The 18,997-nt window shown below is 39.1% G+C and overlaps 1 protein-coding gene across 1 annotated transcript in view; it reads right to left on the bottom strand.

Annotated features, from left to right (window-relative positions):
- Window positions 1-18,997, bottom strand: part of LOC128706588 (intermembrane lipid transfer protein VPS13A-like) — a 264,092-nt gene that overhangs the window by 49,518 nt on the left and 195,577 nt on the right. Inside the window, exon 5 of the mRNA XM_070090619.1 lies at window positions 11,909-12,035. Within this exon, the coding sequence (XP_069946720.1) occupies window positions 11,909-12,035 (127 nt within the window). The remainder of the gene's footprint in view (window positions 1-11,908; window positions 12,036-18,997) is intronic.

Here is an 18,997-nt window from a genome sequence, read left to right as displayed (position 1 = left end):
CTCTATAGTAATTCTCACCCTTATTCCTGTAGGGTTGGCACTAGAAGCTTTCTTGGGGCCCATAGTCACTTATTTTGCAGATGAAATCACCAAAAACGCTATAATACGAAATGTTCCGATTGTATGCTTGGATGTTACTGCAGAGGCTGGCTTGTAAACAATGCCACCGGCGGAACATGTGAGGCTGGCTCGGGCCACACAGATGCATCTCGGACGAATAGCGTTGAGCGAGTTTTTTAGCGCCATGCGAGGCAAAATTTTAGCGATAAAATGTATCGCTATGTGGATTTAACGTTATGTGATGCCAACGGTATGCGAGGGTCCACTGTATAGAGAAAGTGCCTCACAGCACTTACAGTTCCACTTTTTCTGTAATATCGCTAACTGTTTTAGGCTGGCAAAGATAACATTAGTAGGAAAACAATAACCCTACACGGGTCAGGATCATACAGCCTCCAAAGAATGGGGAAAGGTGGGAAATCAGGCTAGATCGACATTTTATCCTAAGTTTTCTATTGATGCTTCTTGTGTACACAAGTTATCCTTTGGAGCAGTAAATGCAGTACATTTAACTGATTTGTACTGGAAACTACTCAGAACCTCAAAAGGTTTAATTAAATCTAATGACTGATATATACATGGTATTTGATCTTTCTATTACAGTAGACAGTTATATTACATGGTTTTATTGGCACGTTTTGGCTATTGTACTATTGAAAAATTGTGGCACAATTTTAGACAACACTTTGTAAAATTAACTTAACATGGTTCAGTTTGCAGAAGGGGAAAAAATTTGGAGCACTGCCTGCGGGATACTTCCCACTCAGGACCATTCTCTGCTAGGAGCTAGCTGTGTTTATTATGTTTGTGGACTAAGTTTAGATCTTTTAATTGCCATATCTTGTATCTGCCAAGCAATTATAGCACTCAGTCAGCATACAAGTGTTGCTGAAAGTGGCAAGAAAAGGTTTAAGCATTCAAGTCTATGAGTTACAAAGAAAATCAAGATATTACACACTCTTAAGAGTGGCTCACGTGTGGTGGGCCTAGTGAGGCGGGCCTATAGCCTCAATGAAGCGTCAGTCTGTACAATTAAAAAGAATGAGGTGAATATACATGCTTGTGTAATGAATAACCCAGGGTGTCTTCTCATGAAAAGAATGACATGTAGATCACAAAAAGTAAATAAAACTATAAACTTGTTGCTTGAGTAGATTGAACAAAAAACAAAGAAAGATACACCACTTAATTTCATCTTAATTAGGGAAAAGGCCTTACAGTTGTGTGATAAGGAAGCCTGTAAATAAAAGTATGTTTAGCACAGGTTGGTTCTACAACTTTAAGTTGCATAATAAGTTACATAATGTTAAGTTTTCTGGTGAAATTGATTCAGCTGATCATACAGCAGCAAGTAATTTCCCTGATGAACTGCAGGAAATTATTTCTGAGGGTGGCTATGAGCCACATCAAGTGTTTAACCCTTTGAGGGTTTTCGTCGTACTAGTACGTCTTACGCGTAGGGGTTTTTGACGTACTAGTACTCAAATTCTAGCGGCCTCAAATCTAGTGGGAGAAAGCTGGTAGGCCTTTATATGAAAGAATGGGTCTATGTGGTCAGTGTGCACAGTCTAAAAAAAATCCTGCAGCACACAGTGCATAATGAGAAAAAAAAAACTTTGACCATTTTTTTTTAATAAATCAGCGACTTTGCAGTGTATTTTCGTATGGTATTTATTGTTGTATTCTAGTTTTCTTGGTCTCATTTTATAGAATGGAAGACATATTACTGAAATTGAGATGATTTTGACTGGTTTTACAATGAAAGGTGCCTTGAAATTGAGCTCAAAGTAGCAGAAATGTTCGATTTTTACCAAACTTCAAAAGTAAACAAATCGTGCCAAGCGTGCAATACACGTCAACTGGTGAGTCTAATATTCTTTCACAAGTGCACCAATAATATTTATACCATTTCTTACACTAATGCAGTAGTCTGCATAACAGTAAATCTTATATTTTTTGTGAGAATAAAAATTCAAAGTGGAAAGCAAAAGAATATAAGAGGGGCCTTGAGACGTGACTAATGACTAGAGGAAATGTCATTTTAGTGCCAGGAATGTCTTTCTTGTTTATTCTGGACCCTATTCCGAAATTATCATCTTTTGAAATTTGTGTGAAATTGGCAAAATTGCTAAATTCTGACCACTGTACTGGATAGTTGAATTTATAAATGGGTGCTTTCTTGCACCCATTCGATAGAAAAAATGGAGTTCTAGCGAAATATTCATGTTTTTTGTCGACTAGTACAGTGAAATTGGCCGAAAATGGGGCTCAAAGTGGGCAAAATCGCCGATCCGTAAACATCGCCGAGACCGCTAACTTTGCGAGAGCATAATTCCGTAAGTTTTCAATCAAATTTCAAACTTTTGGTGTCGTTATGATCGGGAAAAGATTCTCTATCTTTTCATAAGAGAAAATAATTTTTTTTTTTTTTTAAATTTGGCCGACCCTGAGAACGAGTTTCGGAGAGGGCCTGTCGACCCTCAAAGGGTTAATGCTGATGAGACGAGTGTTTTTTGGAAGAAAATGCCAACAAGAACTTATATCAGTCAGTAAGAGAAAAGTGCACCGGGCTTCAAGACAGCAAAGGATCGCTTCACCTTGCTCTTCTGTGGAAATGCATCAGGTGATTTTAAGTGTAAGCCCATGGTTATTTACCACGCTAAGAATCCTCATGCTTTGAAAGGTGTAGATAAACACACTTTACCAGTAATTTGCAGGTCAAACCAGTCAGCATGGATGACATAGGAAATATTTATTGACTGGTTTAAGCATCACTATTTCTAAAGTCAAGTTTTACCTGCACAGCAAGAACCTTGCATTCAAGGCTCTTTTCATTCTTGATAATTCCCGTACTCATCCACAAGCTTTGCTGGATGTGACCCCACATGTAAAAGTTGTATTTTACCTCCAAATAACACCTAAAATACAACATCTATAATACAACCACTGGATCTGGGAATTATTAAGTCATTTTAGTGTAACTACACAAAAAAAAGCTATACAAAAAATTAGTTGCATCAATGGACTCTGACTAAGCTGGTAGTACCAAGTTTCTGGAATAAATTTAATAGTGCTGATGCCATCAGCTACGCTAGAAGTGCATGGAATGAAGTGCTCCAATCAACATTCATTACAGGCTGTTACGGTAAAGTTATGGCTTTCTATAGCTCTTAGATGATGATGATGAATGAATGACTGATGAATGATAAATGAATGAATGATAAATGAATGAATGATAAATGAATAGACTGATGAATGAATGAATGGACTGATGTACAAGTGGATTGATGAATGAATGAATGGATTGATGAATGAATGAATGATGATAATTGATGATGATTATTGATGATATGTTGGCAGAGCTTGATGCACAGATACAAGGGAGCCATCTAACAAAAGATGAAGAACCTGAAGAAAAACCAGTTAACATTGCAACAGTTACATGAGAAGTTCCATGTTGCTGCTAAACTAGCAGATTTTTTTCACTGAAGAGGACCCTGACATATCTAGAAGCAGTGCTTTGAAATGGGGTCTAGACCAGCTGATGATGCCTTACCATCATCTGTATAAGGTACTGCAGGGTAAAAGAGCCCAGAGATCCATTACAGAATTTATGCACACTCCAATACAACCATCAACTTTAGTACCAGAATTTATGCACACTCCAACACAACCATCAACTTTACTACCAGAACCTCTACCCTCCACTTCTACTGACAACCAACAACCATCCACCTCAGCCCAGTAGAGCCAAACAATGCATCTCTGCTGTCTTCACAATCACTGACATAAACCAGCAACCACAATTTAAGGTAAGAAATACTATTATTTCTGTTGCATTTGTAGTCTTACACAGTAAAAACATAATATATCACGACAACGAACTACAATTACACATTCACTTTATTTTTCTAAGATCTGTTGGTCTAAAAAATAGTTGTTTGGCTTTTTGGGGGCTCCCAGGAGCATAATCCTATTTTTCCCAGAAGTTCTTCAGTTGTCTAACAGTTTTTCCTAACACAGCATTTTCAGTAATGTAACTACCATGCAATATAATGGTCTACTGTATTTAGAATCACTGCGACCTACATTGCAGCTCTTCAACCACAGATACATTAAAATCCTTGGTAAAATATTTCATGTTTTCTTGAAGATACCAAGCACATATAAATAAGCCATACCACGGGCGGGATTTGAACCCGCGGTCAGTTTTGAGACTCTCTGACCGCGGGTTCAAATCCCGCCTGTAGTATGGTTTGTTTGCAATCGTGTCATTACAATTTCGTGAGTCACATATAAATATGCTGTTTTCAAAAGTACAGTGTAGCTACAGTAGACCATCATTTAGCACGAGTTTATTTGGCACAATTTGGGTATAACACAACTGAAGAATTGCGGCACAACTTTATGTAACGCGTCATAAAATTAATTTAACATGGTTCAATTTGCATGAAGGAAAAAAAAATTCCCTTATCCTCAAGCGGCCGTCTTGTTGTGGATCAGCCAAGGAGACCTCCCGCCATCCCCTGCCACCCCCAGACACCACTCCACCATCCCAGCATTCATACTTCAAACTTGCCCAGTCCAGTCCTTCTCTGCTACAAGCTAGCTGTGTTTGTGAATTGTGTTTTGACCTTTTAATTACTCTATCTTGTATCTGCCAAGCAATCATGACACCCAGTAGGCATACTAGTGTTGCTGAAAGTGGCAAGGAAAGGTACAGGTCCTCCATCACAAATCCGGCATCATTGGGACCTGTAGTGTGCCGGATTACTGAGTTTGCCGAATTACAGAGTGGTTAAGTTAGAATACAGGTGTCCCTCAACATTCGCGAGGGTTAGGGGATCAAGAGCCTCGCGAATGTTGAAAAACCGTGAATGTTTGGTGCCCCAATATATTGTAGGGAATTATACAATACTGCTTAACTTGTTGAACCATGAACAATCATAAAATACATGAAAACATCGTAAATTGTACTAAATATATACATATATATATATATATATATATATATATATATATATATATACCACTGCGAGTCCCTACTACCCTCCCACCGACCCCCGCAACTGGCAGCCAGCCCTCCCACCACTCAGTGTGGTGAGTGTTTTGTTTGTTCATTATTTGCTATTAAACTACAGTATAAATAATGTAAACACATTCATGACTGCATATTGGAATGGCTATTTGGACAGGTATTGGATGGTGACATGTGTTTACTCTTGAACACAGCAAAGAATCAAACATTTCTGCTACTGCTAATAACAATAGTAATAATAATAATAATAACAATAGTAATAATAATAATAATAATAATAATAATAATAATAATAATAATAATAATAATAATAATAATAATAATAATAATAATAATAATAATAATAATAATAATAATAATAATAATAATAATACGATATAATTGAAGGAGGAAATTGTACAAAAATACGAGGGAGTGGTTGACACATCTTCAGTGTGGCTTTGTTTATGCTGGAGTGAACATTAGTCTCCCTGCTCTTCCAAACATTTCACAATAATTCAGCGGTTGAGGCAGTGATAGAGGCAGTGATAGAGGCAGTGTAAGAGGCAGTGTAAGAGGCAGTGTAAGAGGCAGTGTAAGAGGCAGTGTAAGAGGCAGTGTAAGAGGCAGTGTAAGAGGCAGTGTAAGAGGCAGTGTAAGAGGCAGTGTAAGAGGCAGTGTAAGAGGCAGTGTAAGAGGCAGTGTAAGAGGCAGTGTAAGAGACAGTGTAAGAGACAGTGTAAGAGACAGTGTAAGAGACAGTGTAAGAGACAGTGTAAGAGACAGTGTAAGAGACAGTGTAAGAGACAGTGTAAGAGACAGTGTAAGAGGCAGTGTAAGAGGCAGTGTAAGAGGCAGTGTAAGAGGCAGTGTAAGAGGCAGTGTAAGAGGCAGTGTAAGAGGCAGTGTAAGAGGCAGTGTAAGAGACAGTGTAAGAGGCAGTGTAAGAGGCAGTGTAAGAGGCAGTGTAAGAGGCAGTGTAAGAGGCAGTGTAAGAGGCAGTGTAAGAGGCAGTGTAAGAGGCAGTGTAAGAGGCAGTGTAAGAGGCAGTGTAAGAGGCAGTGTAAGAGGCAGTGTAAGAGGCAGTGTAAGAGGCAGTGTAAGAGGCAGTGTAAGAGGCAGTGTAAGAGGCAGTGTAAGAGGCAGTGTAAGAGGCAGTGTAAGAGGCAGTGTAAGAGGCAGTGATAGAGGCAGTGATAGAGGCAGTGATAGAGGCAGTGATAGAGGCAGTGATAGAGGCAGTGATAGAGGCAGTGATAGAGGCAGTGGTATTTACTAACATATACGTATGTTATAAATAATGTTAGTAAATATCACTGCCTCTACCACTGCCTCAACCGCTGAATTATTGTGAAATGTTTGGAAGAGCAGGGAGACTAATGTTCACTCCAGCATAAACAAAGCCACACTGACGATGTGTCGACCACTCCCTCGTATTTTTGTACAATTTCCTTCTTCAATATTGTATTATTATTATTATTACTATTGTTATTATTAGCAGTAGCAGAAATGTTTGATTCTTTGCTGTGTTCAAGAGTAAACACATGTCACCGTCTAATAACTGTTCGAATAGCCATTCCAATATGCAGTCATGAATGTGTTTACATTATTTATACTGTAGTTTAATAGCAAATAATGAACAAACAAAACACTCACCACACTGAGTGGTGGGAGGGCTGGCTGCCAGTTGCGGGGGTCGGTGGGAGGGTAGTAGGGACTCGCAGGTGGCAGGAAACTTGAATATGATTTGGCAGCTGGGAATTTGGTGGCTGGGAATTTGGCGGTTGGGAATTCGCGAATGTGTCAAGCCCGCGAAAGCTGAAAACGTGAATGTTGAGGGAGACCTGTACACTTAATAAAACTAACCAACTTGACTTACACAGTTCATTGAACACCGGCAAAAATCAAACATTTCCGCTACTTTGAGCTCAATTTCAAGGTACTTTTCGTCAAGAAAGCAATCAAAATCATGTCTATTTCTGTAATATATCTTCCATTATATCAAATGAGCCCAAGAAATGAGAATGCAACCATAAAAACCATACGAAAATATACTGCAAAGAGGCGGCTAATGGCTGAGAAGTGAACTCCCTTATTTATCGTCCGTCATTTTTATTTTTGTTGTACGTTAAGAAGCATCTTTCCATCATACATTGCCCAAGTTTCAATGAGATAGCCCAACAAACAACCGAGAAAAAAAAATACTTACCAAAAATCATATATGGCAAACCCAAGCCAAGTACTGGAAATAAGTCACTGTCCGACTTTTCTGGGTTAACCCAAGTTCTCTACACATACGCTGCTATGTATGATAATCTATGTAACTATATTTGTGTACACCTGAATAAACTTATTTACTTCTGGTCTGTCAACCGAGTACAAGAAACCGCCCATTCACTTATTTCAACTACCCAATAAAGTGGTCAGAAATTGGCAATTTGGCCGATTTCACACAAATCTCAACAGATGCCAATTTCAAAATAGGGTCTAAACAATGCAGACATTCCTGGCACTAAAATAACATTTTCTCTGTTCATTAGTAATGGCTCCAGGCCCCTTTTATATTACTCTTGCTTACCATTTGGAATTTTTATTCACAAAAAAAAAAAAAAAAAAAAAAAAAAAAAAAAAAAAAAAAAAAAAAAAAAAAAAAAAAAGATTTACTGTTATGCAGACTGCTGCATTATTGTAATAATTGTATTAATAATGTCAATCCATTCTTGACTCCACACTGGAATTTGGACTGGCAGGCGGACAGGTATTGGACGGTGACGTCATTTGTTTACTCTTTTGCTTCGCTAAAGAATAGAACATTTTCGCTACTGTGAGCGCAATTTCAAGGTACAGGAAGGCCCCACTTATACGGCTGGTTAGGTTCCAGGCTACCGCCATAAAGCGGAAGCTGCCGTAAAGTAGAACACCCTTTTTTTCCACTTACAAATGCATACAAACACTAGATAACAAGTTTACACTAACATATATTAAGTTAGCAATAGAACCAGGCATCAAAAAACAATAAAAAAGTACAATGCACCTTAAAATATTTATAGTCTTAATCTAGGATGAGACAAGTAGTATTTATTGTAAGAAATCAAGTGTGGTATGTATGGTAGTCAGCCAGGCTACCATACCAGGCCACCCCACCCACACATACAATTCTATGATATTTAAGCATCCCAGAGCGATAAAATGTATATACAGTTCACTCATTACTTACTTTAAAATATTTGTAGTCTTAATGTAGGGTCAGGAGTAAGTAAATGAGATAAAACGAATAAATGAGAGAGAGAAAGAATGAGTGCATGAGAGAGAGGACAGGCGCAGAGTTATGTAAACAAACCAGGCGAAGGTAAGTTTTGTAAACAAAGTGTACACGTCTGGTTTGTGTACAAGTTACATTGTGTACAGGTTGTCTCTACATTGATACGGTAGAATAAATAAAGAAGAACACTCCCATTCTCATGTAACATCATTTTGAGAAGAAATGATGCTCTGAGTGAAGGCAATGGAAATAAGTCACTCTGACTTTTTTGGGTTATCCTAGGTTCTCTACACATATGTTGTTATGTATGATAATCTATGTAACTGTATTTGTGTATACCTGAATAAACTTACATACATACGAAAGGAATAATTTTCTACAGTTACCCCTCTCCAGGTAAGTAACACATTTCCTCTTATGTTAGATTAGACAAAATGTTATTCTTGGCATCACTTGTACAAGTTCTCTGGCTACCACATCTCATATTTATGTTTATTTATTCTATTGTAGGGTGTATTTATCATCTTTTTATGTTACGTATCGTGTTTATTATATAATTTTGAAAAAAATATCATGGATGGATTAATGAAAATGTGTATATTAACGTAATATACAACATTTAATGAGACTCGGTGATTATTATTATTATCATTTCTAATATGGCGTCACTTGTGCAAGTCGTCTGCTACCACATCTCATATTTATGTTTATTTATTCTATTGTGGGGTGTATTTATCATCTTTTTATGTTACGTATCGTGTTTATTATATAATTTTGAAAAAAATATCATGGATGGATTAATGAAAATGTGTATTTAACGTAATATACGACATTTATACGAGACTCGATGATTATCATCATCATTACTAATATGACGTCTGGAGACATAAGACACTCTTACTGATTTTAATGTGTACCTGCATGCCAGCACAGTATGTAAGTTTATTTAAGTACAGGTATACATAAATATAATTATCAGAGTATATATAAAATATGAAATAACTTTTAAAAACATTTGAAATTTTGGAGTTTCCAGACAAAATGGAGAGACTTGGTGCTTACTGAGCTCACGAAGAATGTAAACAAACAAGGTGGGGCGCGGTGACCGTATTAGAAAGTCAGGTGGGGGGAGCCGTATAGCGAGTTTTGGTCATAATTTGAAATGACCGTATTAGCGGAACGCTGTAAAGTGAAACGCCATAAAGTGGGGCCTTCCTGTACTTTTCGTCATGAAAGCAATCAAAATCATATCTATTTCTGTAATATATCTTTCATTCTATCAAGTGAGACCAAAAAAATGAGAATATAACCATAACAACCATACAAAAATATACCGCTAAGCGGCCACTAATGGCTGAGAAGTGAACTCCGCTATTTATGGTCTGATTTCTTTCATTTTTGGTGTACGTGAAGAAGTATCTTTCCATCATACATTGCCCAAGTTTGAATAAGATAACCCAACAAACAACTGAGAAAATAATAATAATAATAATAATAATAATAATAGTAATAGTAATAGTAATAATAATAATAATAATAATAATAATAATAATAATAAATAATAATAATAATAATAATATCTTTATTTACTACACGTACATGTACAAGGTATACAGGCCTAACCGACATCAGTGACATACTACTGTATAGAAAGGCACTTGTTATGCCGAGTATTTCAAGATAATTAGGTCAGTGTCCCAGGATAACGCCCACACTAGTCGACTAACACCCAGGTACCCATTTACTGATGGGTAAACAGACAACAGGTGTGAAGAAACACGCCTAATGTTTCTACCCCGGCTGGGAATCAAATATTTACCAAAAATCATATATGGCTAATCCAAGCCAGGTACTAAAAATAAACCACGTTGACTTTTTTGGGGTTATCCTAGGTTCTCTACACACATGCTGCTATGTGTGATAATCTATAGAGAGAAAATAACGTTTCTGTTTCATGTTTATGGTGGAGTACGGGTGTATATCATAGTTAGCCCTATGCTATACTCCGTTTTCTCTAATATAAGTCACCAAGACAAGGATAGGAGAATGGTATTTGTTTACCATATCCTCTTCATAACTCTGTCAAACTGCTCGGTGTTATGCCAAATATTATTCATTCTGGAGTATGTAACATGTTTTATGTTATTTATATTGTTTCTTATGTCATATTAGATCAATTGTGATAGGCAAATAAGCTGTAGTGCTGATATTGGCCCGGTGGCCTGGTGGCTAAAGCTCCCGCTTCACACACGGAGGGCCCGGGTTCGATTCCCGGCGGGTGGAAACATTTCGACACGTTTCCTTACACCTGTTGTCCTGTTCACCTAGCAGCAAATAGGTACCTGGGTGTTAGTAGACTGGTGTGGGTCGCATCCTGGGGGACAAGATTAAGGACCCCAATGGAAATAAGTTAGACAGTCCTCGATGACGCACTGACTTTCTTGGGTTATCCTGGGTGGCTAACCCTCCGGGGTTAAAAATCCGAACGAAATCTTATCTTAAAGCATATTCTCCTGCTTCATGAGACTGAGCTCATGACAACCGACAGTGGCTTCAAAGCCACCTTATCTTTAATGGATAATGTACTGTGTAGGTGCTTTACATTTCTTTTATTCATTGGAACAATTGCTACAGCTAAAACTAAGCAGGTTAAAGCAATAAATGGAGAAAAAGAAACTGGAATGACTTATGCAGCAAGTAGTCCCACCAAACAGTACCAGCAGGTTGGTGTGGCGACCCTGGAAATTTGAAATTATGCTAGCCAAAATTAGTGCCGAATAACTGAAGGAACCGAATAACTGATTGCCGGATTTGTGATGGCGGACCTGTATAAGCATTTAAGTCTTAGAATTAAGGAAGAAAACAAATATATTAGAGTAGAGATAACCGTAATGAAGTGATGCTTTGTACACACAAAAAGAGGCAAACATGAGTTTGTGTGACTGAATGACTTGACTGAATGACAAAGTTAGACACTTCAGTACAACCATCAACTTCAGTACCAGAACCTCTACCATCCACCTCAGCCCAGTAGGACCACAACATAACTCTCCACTCTCTTCACAATCATCCACAAACACCAGCACCCACAATTTAAGGTAAGAAATATTACTATTTCTGTTGCATTTGCAGCCTTAACCAGTAAAAAAAAATAATGCATCACAACAATGAACTACAATTACATATTCACTTTTATTTTTTTTTAAGATGTTGAGGCCTAAAAAAAAAAAGTTGTTTGGCCTTTTTTTTGGGGCTCCCAGGAATCTAACCCTATTTTTTCCTGCAAGTTCTTCAGTTCATTTAACACTCTTTTTTACCTAACATGGCATTTTCAGGAACATAACCACCATGTTAAATGACAGTCTGTATTTACTTTTTGTGACACTGTCATTATATTATATAATTATCTTGTTAGAATACTTAAATGTACTGGAACCCTGTTTGCAAACCAAACTCTCACTGTGCATTCTTCCAAATTCCTTCACAATTTCAATATTTAATTATTTTCTGTTATGTTCAGGTTGCTGTATATCTATTCAACAGTGTAAAACTCAAGAAAGGTAATTTACCTTATAAATTAGTTTGTCTGTGTCTAAGCATGGCTTCCAATCTGAGTTAGTGCTCTTCATGGAGAGGTCATGCAAGGTTACACCAGCAGCAAATGGAGCACTGGAACAGCTAACAGAGTCCTCATACCTGCAAAACAAGCCAATGATACTCTTAAAATTTCTAAATTATTGCAGTTTTGTTTCTTTTCTAACAAACACATGTATACAAAAAATAACTTACCATTTATTTTAGGGTAAACTACTCAGTAGTTTTGCCCAATTAAGATTAAATTCATGACACCAACAGTCTGTTCAAAAACAGAATCAAGGAGATATAAATACCTAAAGACAAAAAAAAATCACTTTTACATTCTTTAATGCTGCTCATTTCATTTTCTCAAATCTTTAATTCTTCTACAAACTAAAGCAAAAACTTAATTAGAATCCTCCTAAAACAATAGCTGTAGAGGGTGGCAGCCAAATTACCCTCACTGAATACAATAATCAAAACAGCAAAGAATCTTGTGAGTGAGTTGTTTGACTGTACTGTACATGGATGTATTACAAAGTAGAGACTGGCTGCAATAACTAAAAACAAACACTCAACATGCAGAGTGAAACAGTTCAAATGAATAACAAAAAAAAAAAAACTTTCTGTAAAGTGGAGTACAGTATATACATGACCAATATTGGACTAAGCGATATGCTTAAACTACTTCCCAAAAGACCCCTGGTTATGCAGAGAATTTTGGGCAGATTACTTGATAGCAAGGTAAATACAGAAGTTTATAAGAATGCTATAGTTTGTCATACTTGTCATTTAACTACTTCAACTATTTGGCATACGAGTTATGATATTTTGCAATTAACGCCTCAAAACAGACTGGTTATAGTATGAACATCAGTATAAAAGCTAATATGATTTGGATCAACAGGGATGCTAATGACACACCAGGCTTAAACTAAATACAGTTTATGTCACTTGTAGGTGCTTTATGACAGCATTTCTGAAGCTGGTGGCTGAAGAGGAGCTTTTAGCACTTTCTGGAAGGGAGTTCCAAATTTTATTTCTCTTTACATGCTTGAAGTTCCTGTATAGGTTGACTCGAACAAGCTGTATATAGCGAAAATACCTATTACTTACAATGTGTTGTTCTTATTTCCTTTCATCTCCTATGCGAAGTAAAAGAATCTTTCCTCCTTAAGCCATGCGTGTTGTAAAAGTCGACTAAAATGCAAAGAGCAGTGGGTTAGTAACCTGCTCTACCAATATACAGTGCTAGTCACAGCATTATGCTTGGCGAGCACCCCGGCATGATGCCGTGACAAAAATCAAAGGCCTACCATACAAGGGGGTCTTTTTTCGTCAGTGCATTATGCCGGGTAGCAGCCATTAGCACAACATCACGGCCTGCTGCCACACTCCACACTGACTCCTCGGTGCTCACGTGGCTGCCGTGGACATAGGTGTTGCACTTTTGTCTTTCATCCAGGCCGAGGTTTGGCGAACAGTAACTCAAAACCGCCACCAGCCTTGAAATGCTGTACCCACTTCCTCACGGAACGTTCACACACACCAACATTCTCTATTTCTTTTGTCTGGTGCCCAGCTTTGTGAAGCCCTATGATTTGAGCTATAGTTTCAGGTGTTAAAGACTTCCTTTTACCCATAATCAAACATGTATAGCCCCAAACCAAAGGGAACACCGGACAAAAGATGGGGCGGATGAAAGACAAAAGTGCAACACCTATGTCCACGGCAGCCACGTGAGCACCGAGGAGTCAGTGTGGAGTGTGGCAGCAGGCCATGATGTTGTGCTAATGGCTGCTACCCGGCATAATGCACTGACGAAAAAAGACCCCCTTTTATGGTAGGCCTTTGATTTTTGTCATGACATTTAAATGAGACTCGGTGATTATTACTAATATGACGTCTTGAGACCTAAGACACTCTTACTGATTTTAATGTGTACCTGCACGCCAGCACAGTATGTAAGTTTATTTAGGTACAGGTATACATGAGTACATGTATACTTATCAGAGTATATATAAAATATGAAATAACTTTTAAAAACACTTGAAATTTTGGAGTTTCCAGACAAAATGGAGAGACTTAGTGCTTACGGATCTCACAGAGAATGTGAACAAACCGGGTGGGGCACGGTGACCGTATTAGAAAGTCAGGTGGGGGGAGCCGTATAGCGAGTTTTGGTCATAATTTGAAGTGACCGTATTAGCGGAACCCCGTAAAGCGAAACGCCATAAAGCGGGGCCCTACTGTGTGTGTGTGTGTATATATATATATATATATATATATATATATATATATATATATATATATATATATATATATATATATTATATATATAAATATATATATATATATATATATATATATATACATACATACATACATACATACATACATACATACATACATACATACATACATACATACATACATACATACATACATATACATACATATACATACATACATACATACACACACACACACACACACACACACACACACACACACACACACACCAACACCTACCTTACAGGATGCTGATGTGTATAAAGCTTCTATGTCATTTCCACAGGGCTCAGCAGGAGGTTTCACTGGTTTAAGGCCTCAACACTTAAAACAAATACAGTGGACCCCCAGTATTCGATGGCATCTGCATTCGATAAATCCGGTATTCGATGCATTTTAACGCAAAAATTTCACCTCGGTATCCAATTGAAAACCCGGTATTCGATGCGATTCGTACGAGACGTGTCCACGTGTGGCCTGAACTGCCCCGCGTGTGCTCCAGTGTTTACAAGCCAAGCAGCGTGTGGACATCTAAGGATACATTTGGTACATTCCATATTATCACTGTTTTTGGTGCTTGTTTCTGCAAAATAAGTTACCATGGGGCCCAAGAAAGCTTCTAGTGCTAACCCTGTGGTAAAAAGGGTGAGAATTAGTATGGAAATTAAGAAAGATTTTGAAGGGATTGTGGCTAACCCTGAGAAGCCTATGCCAGTTGTGGAATCTATTGTGCCTACTTCAAAAATTAAGGAAATGTGTGCAAAGTGGGTTGAACTGCAAACCTTTATGGATGAAAATCACCCTAACACAGCTATTGCAAGCTGTGCTGGTGACTATTACAATGACAATGTTGTGGCCCATTTTAGACAAATCTTAAAGGAATGGGAGGTACAGAGCTCTATGGACAGATTTGCTGTGCAACAGAGGTCCAGTGGCTCAAGCTGGTCCTAGTGGCATTAAAAGAAGAAGGGAAGTAACCCCTGAAAAGGACTTGCTACCTCAAGTCCTAATGGAAGGGGATTCCCCTTCTAAACAGTAACAACTTCAACACTCTCCCCTCCTCTCATCCCATAAATCATGACCAGATCTTTCATTAAAGGTAAGTGTCAATTATTCTATTATTATTCTATTGTTATTGCAATTATTCTATTGCATTAAACTTAATATTTCATGTGGTAAAAAAATTTTTTCCTACTTTTGGGTATCTTGCACGGATTAATTTGATTTCCATTATTTCTTATGGGGAAAATTGATTCGGTTTTCTATATTTTCGGTATTCGATGAGCTCTCATGAACGGATTAATATCGAATACCGGGGGTCCACTGTACTCAATCCAGCACTTGGTGAGGATTCAGAGAGGTTGCTGTCTGAACTCACCAAATTTTCCAACCTGTGCCTGACTGGCAGTGTCCCAGAGGCCATCAGACCCCTTTTCTTTGGTGTCTCATTGTGTGCCCTCCGGAAAAAGGATGGCGGAATCAGGCCCATTGCAGTGGGTAACACCCTTTGGCGCCTAGTTGCCAAGGCTGCAGTAAGAGGGGTGAGTCAAGAGGATGCTGCAATGCTGAAACCAACTCAGCTCGGTTTCGGCGTTCAACAGGGCTGTGAAGCAGCTGCCCACGAAGCACGAGTATACAGTGGACCCTCGACCAACGATGGCATCATCTAATGTTAAATCCGACTAGCGATACATTTTAATGCAAAAATTTTGCCTCGACTAGTGCTAAAAAACTCGACCAACATGATTCATTCTGTCTGAGACGCGTCCACTTGTGGCCAGTGTTTACAAGCCAGCCAGCCACAGCGGTCCCATCCAAACATACAATCGGAACATTTCATATTATCACAGAGTTTTTAGTGATTGCACCTGCAAAATAAGTCACCATGTGCCCCAAGAAAGCTTCTAGTGCCAACCCTACAGCAAAAAGCTTGAGAATTACTATGGATATGAAGAAAGAGATCATTGCTAAGTATGAAAGTGGAGTGCATGTCTCCGAGCTGGCCAGGTTGTACACAAAACCCCAATCAACCATCACTACTATTGTGGCCAAGAAAACGGCAATCAAGGAAGCTGTTCTTGCCAAAGGTGCAACTATGTTTTCAAAACTGAGATCGCAAGTGATAGAAGATGTTGAGAGACTGTTATTGGTGTGGATAAATGAGAAAGAGATAGCGGGAGATAGCATCTCTCAAGCGATCATATGTGAAAAGGCTAGGAAGTTGCATGAGGATTTAATTAGAAAAATGCCTGCAACTAGTGGTGATGTTTGTGAATTTAAGGCCAGCAAAGGTTGGTTTGAGAGATTTAAGAATCGTAGTGGCATACATAGTGTGATAAGGCATGGTGAGGCTGCCAGTTTGGACCAAAAAGCAGCTGAAAAATATGTGCAGGAATTCAAGGAGTACATAGACAGTGAAGAATTGAAACCTGAACAAGTGTTTAATTGTGCAAGAAAGGTATAAAATACCAACAAATATGAAAGTTAAGACACATGTGCAACATCTGGATATCTTTATTGTAGACGTTTCGCCATCCAGTGGCTTTATCAATACAGATTCTAGGACATAATAGGAAGACAGTAGAACTATATACAAAAGATGAGGTAATCAGTCCCTCGGCCTTGGAGTTAGTGTTCACAGCATCGTGGTGGAGGAGAATCTGGAGCAAAGGCAAGAAGACTGGCGGTTATATAGGCGTCAGTGGATAAGGACGGGCAGCAGACGAGGGCATAGTCACTGGTAGGCGGGATTCCCCAGTGGAATCTTGGTTCAGAGGACATCTACTAGACCTTCTTCACGGCTGCTGCAACTAACCCATCTCTTTGGGAAGGACCTACTTCCACTGGGGAATCCTGCCTACCAGTGACTATGCCCTCGTCCGCTGCCCGTCCTTATCCACTGACGCCTATATAACCGCCAGTCTTCTTGCCTTTGCTCCAGATTCTCCTCCACCACGATGCTGTGAACACTAACTCCAAGGCCGAGGGACTGATTACCTCATCTTTTGTATATAGTTCTACTGTCTTCCTATTATGTCCTAGAATCTGTATTGATAAAGCCACTGGATGGCGAAACGTCTACAATAAAGATATCCAGATGTTGCACATGTGTCTTAACTTTCATAAGTGTTTAATTGTGACACTGACAATGTTGTGAAACACTTTAGGAATGTCATAAAGGAACGGGAGGTACAGGCCTCTATGGACAGATATGTTGTGCGACAGAGGTCCAGTGACTCAAGCTGGTCCTAGTGGCATTAAAAGAAGAAGGGAAGTAACCCCGGAAAAGAACCTGACACCTCAAGTCCTAATGGAAGGGGATTCCCCTTCTAAACACTAACACCATCAACTCTCCCCCCTCCTCCAATCCCATCAATCATCACCAGATCTTCAATAAAGGTAAGTGTCATGTAACTGTACATGTCTTCTTCAGTTTGCGTGTATTAAAATTAATATTTCATGTGGTAATTTTTTTTTTCAATACTTTTGGGTGTCTTGCACAGATTAATTTGATTTTCATTATTTCTTATGGGGAAAATTAACTCGACTAACGATAATTTCGATTAACGATGAGCTCTCAGGAACGGATTAATATCGTTGGTCGAGGGTCCACTGTATATCAAAAACATGTCTGATGAAAACGCTTTGGTCAAATTGAACTTTGCCAATGCTTTCAACTCAGTCAGAAGGGATGCTGCTCTCCAAGTAGTTTATAGAAACTTCACTTCCCTTTATCCCTTCATAGAACTGTGTTACAGTGTGACTTCCAAACTATTGTTTGGGGACCATGAAATCGACTCGTGTGAGGGCGTGCAACAGGGGGACCCTCTCGCCCCCTTTCTATTTTGTTTGGTCATCAAGCATGTCACAGAAGCACTCTCCAGCAAGCTCAATATCTGGTTCCTGGACAATGGTACTCTAGCTGGCACAACAGAATCTCTCCTAGAGGACATCAGTAAAATTAAAGACATGGGAGAAAGCCTGGGCCTTTCTTTAAACCCCACCAAATGTGAAATAGTTTCTACCAATCAACGGATGATCCAGAATATTAGCGCTGTTTTACTAGGAGCACGAGCCATTGATCCAGCCATTAGCACTCTCCTTGGCGCTCCTCTTGGGTCCAATGCCATCGATCTGATCCTAGAAAAAAAAGTCTCAGACCTCTGGACGATGGAAAGCAGGATGAAAGACATTGACACACATGATGCCTTCTACCTACTCACCAGGTGCCTGTCAATCCCAAAACTTACCTATTTTCTAAGATGCTCCCCAGCCTTCAGCAGTCCAAAACTCAAGGAATATGATTCTCTCCTTAAGACCATGCTAGAGTGTGTATTGAATCTTTCCCTTGAAGATGGACAGTGGTTGCAAGCCTCACTTCCGGCCAGGCTTGGAGGGCTAGGAGTACGCAGATCCTCCCAGATTGCTCTACCAGCTTTCCTATCCTCTTCCATAGCGTCAAACGAGTTGATAAGACAAATTCTTCCCGATACCCTCAGCGACTCAGCAGGAATAGAAGACCCTAGCTGTGCCAATGCCATCACTGAATGGGAGACTCTTGCTGCTCCAGCACCAAACCCTAGTGCAGCACTGGCTCACAAACAGTCAAGCTGGGATGGCCCAATCACTTTAAAGGTGTTTGCCAACATGCTCAGGGCTTCAACATCAGATAGGGAGATTGCCAGTCTCCAGGCTGTGAGCACAGCTCACTCTGGGGACTTCCTCCAAACAGTTCCCATATCGGCAATGGGAACGCGACTCGACCCCAAGACCCTCCGTATTCTCTCTCG

Source organism: Cherax quadricarinatus, chromosome 3, assembly GCF_038502225.1.
Source record: "Cherax quadricarinatus isolate ZL_2023a chromosome 3, ASM3850222v1, whole genome shotgun sequence".
Taxonomy (NCBI): domain Eukaryota; kingdom Metazoa; phylum Arthropoda; class Malacostraca; order Decapoda; family Parastacidae; genus Cherax; species Cherax quadricarinatus.
The sequence above is the reverse complement of the archived record's forward strand: the minus strand, read 5'-3'. Positions and strand labels throughout refer to the sequence as shown.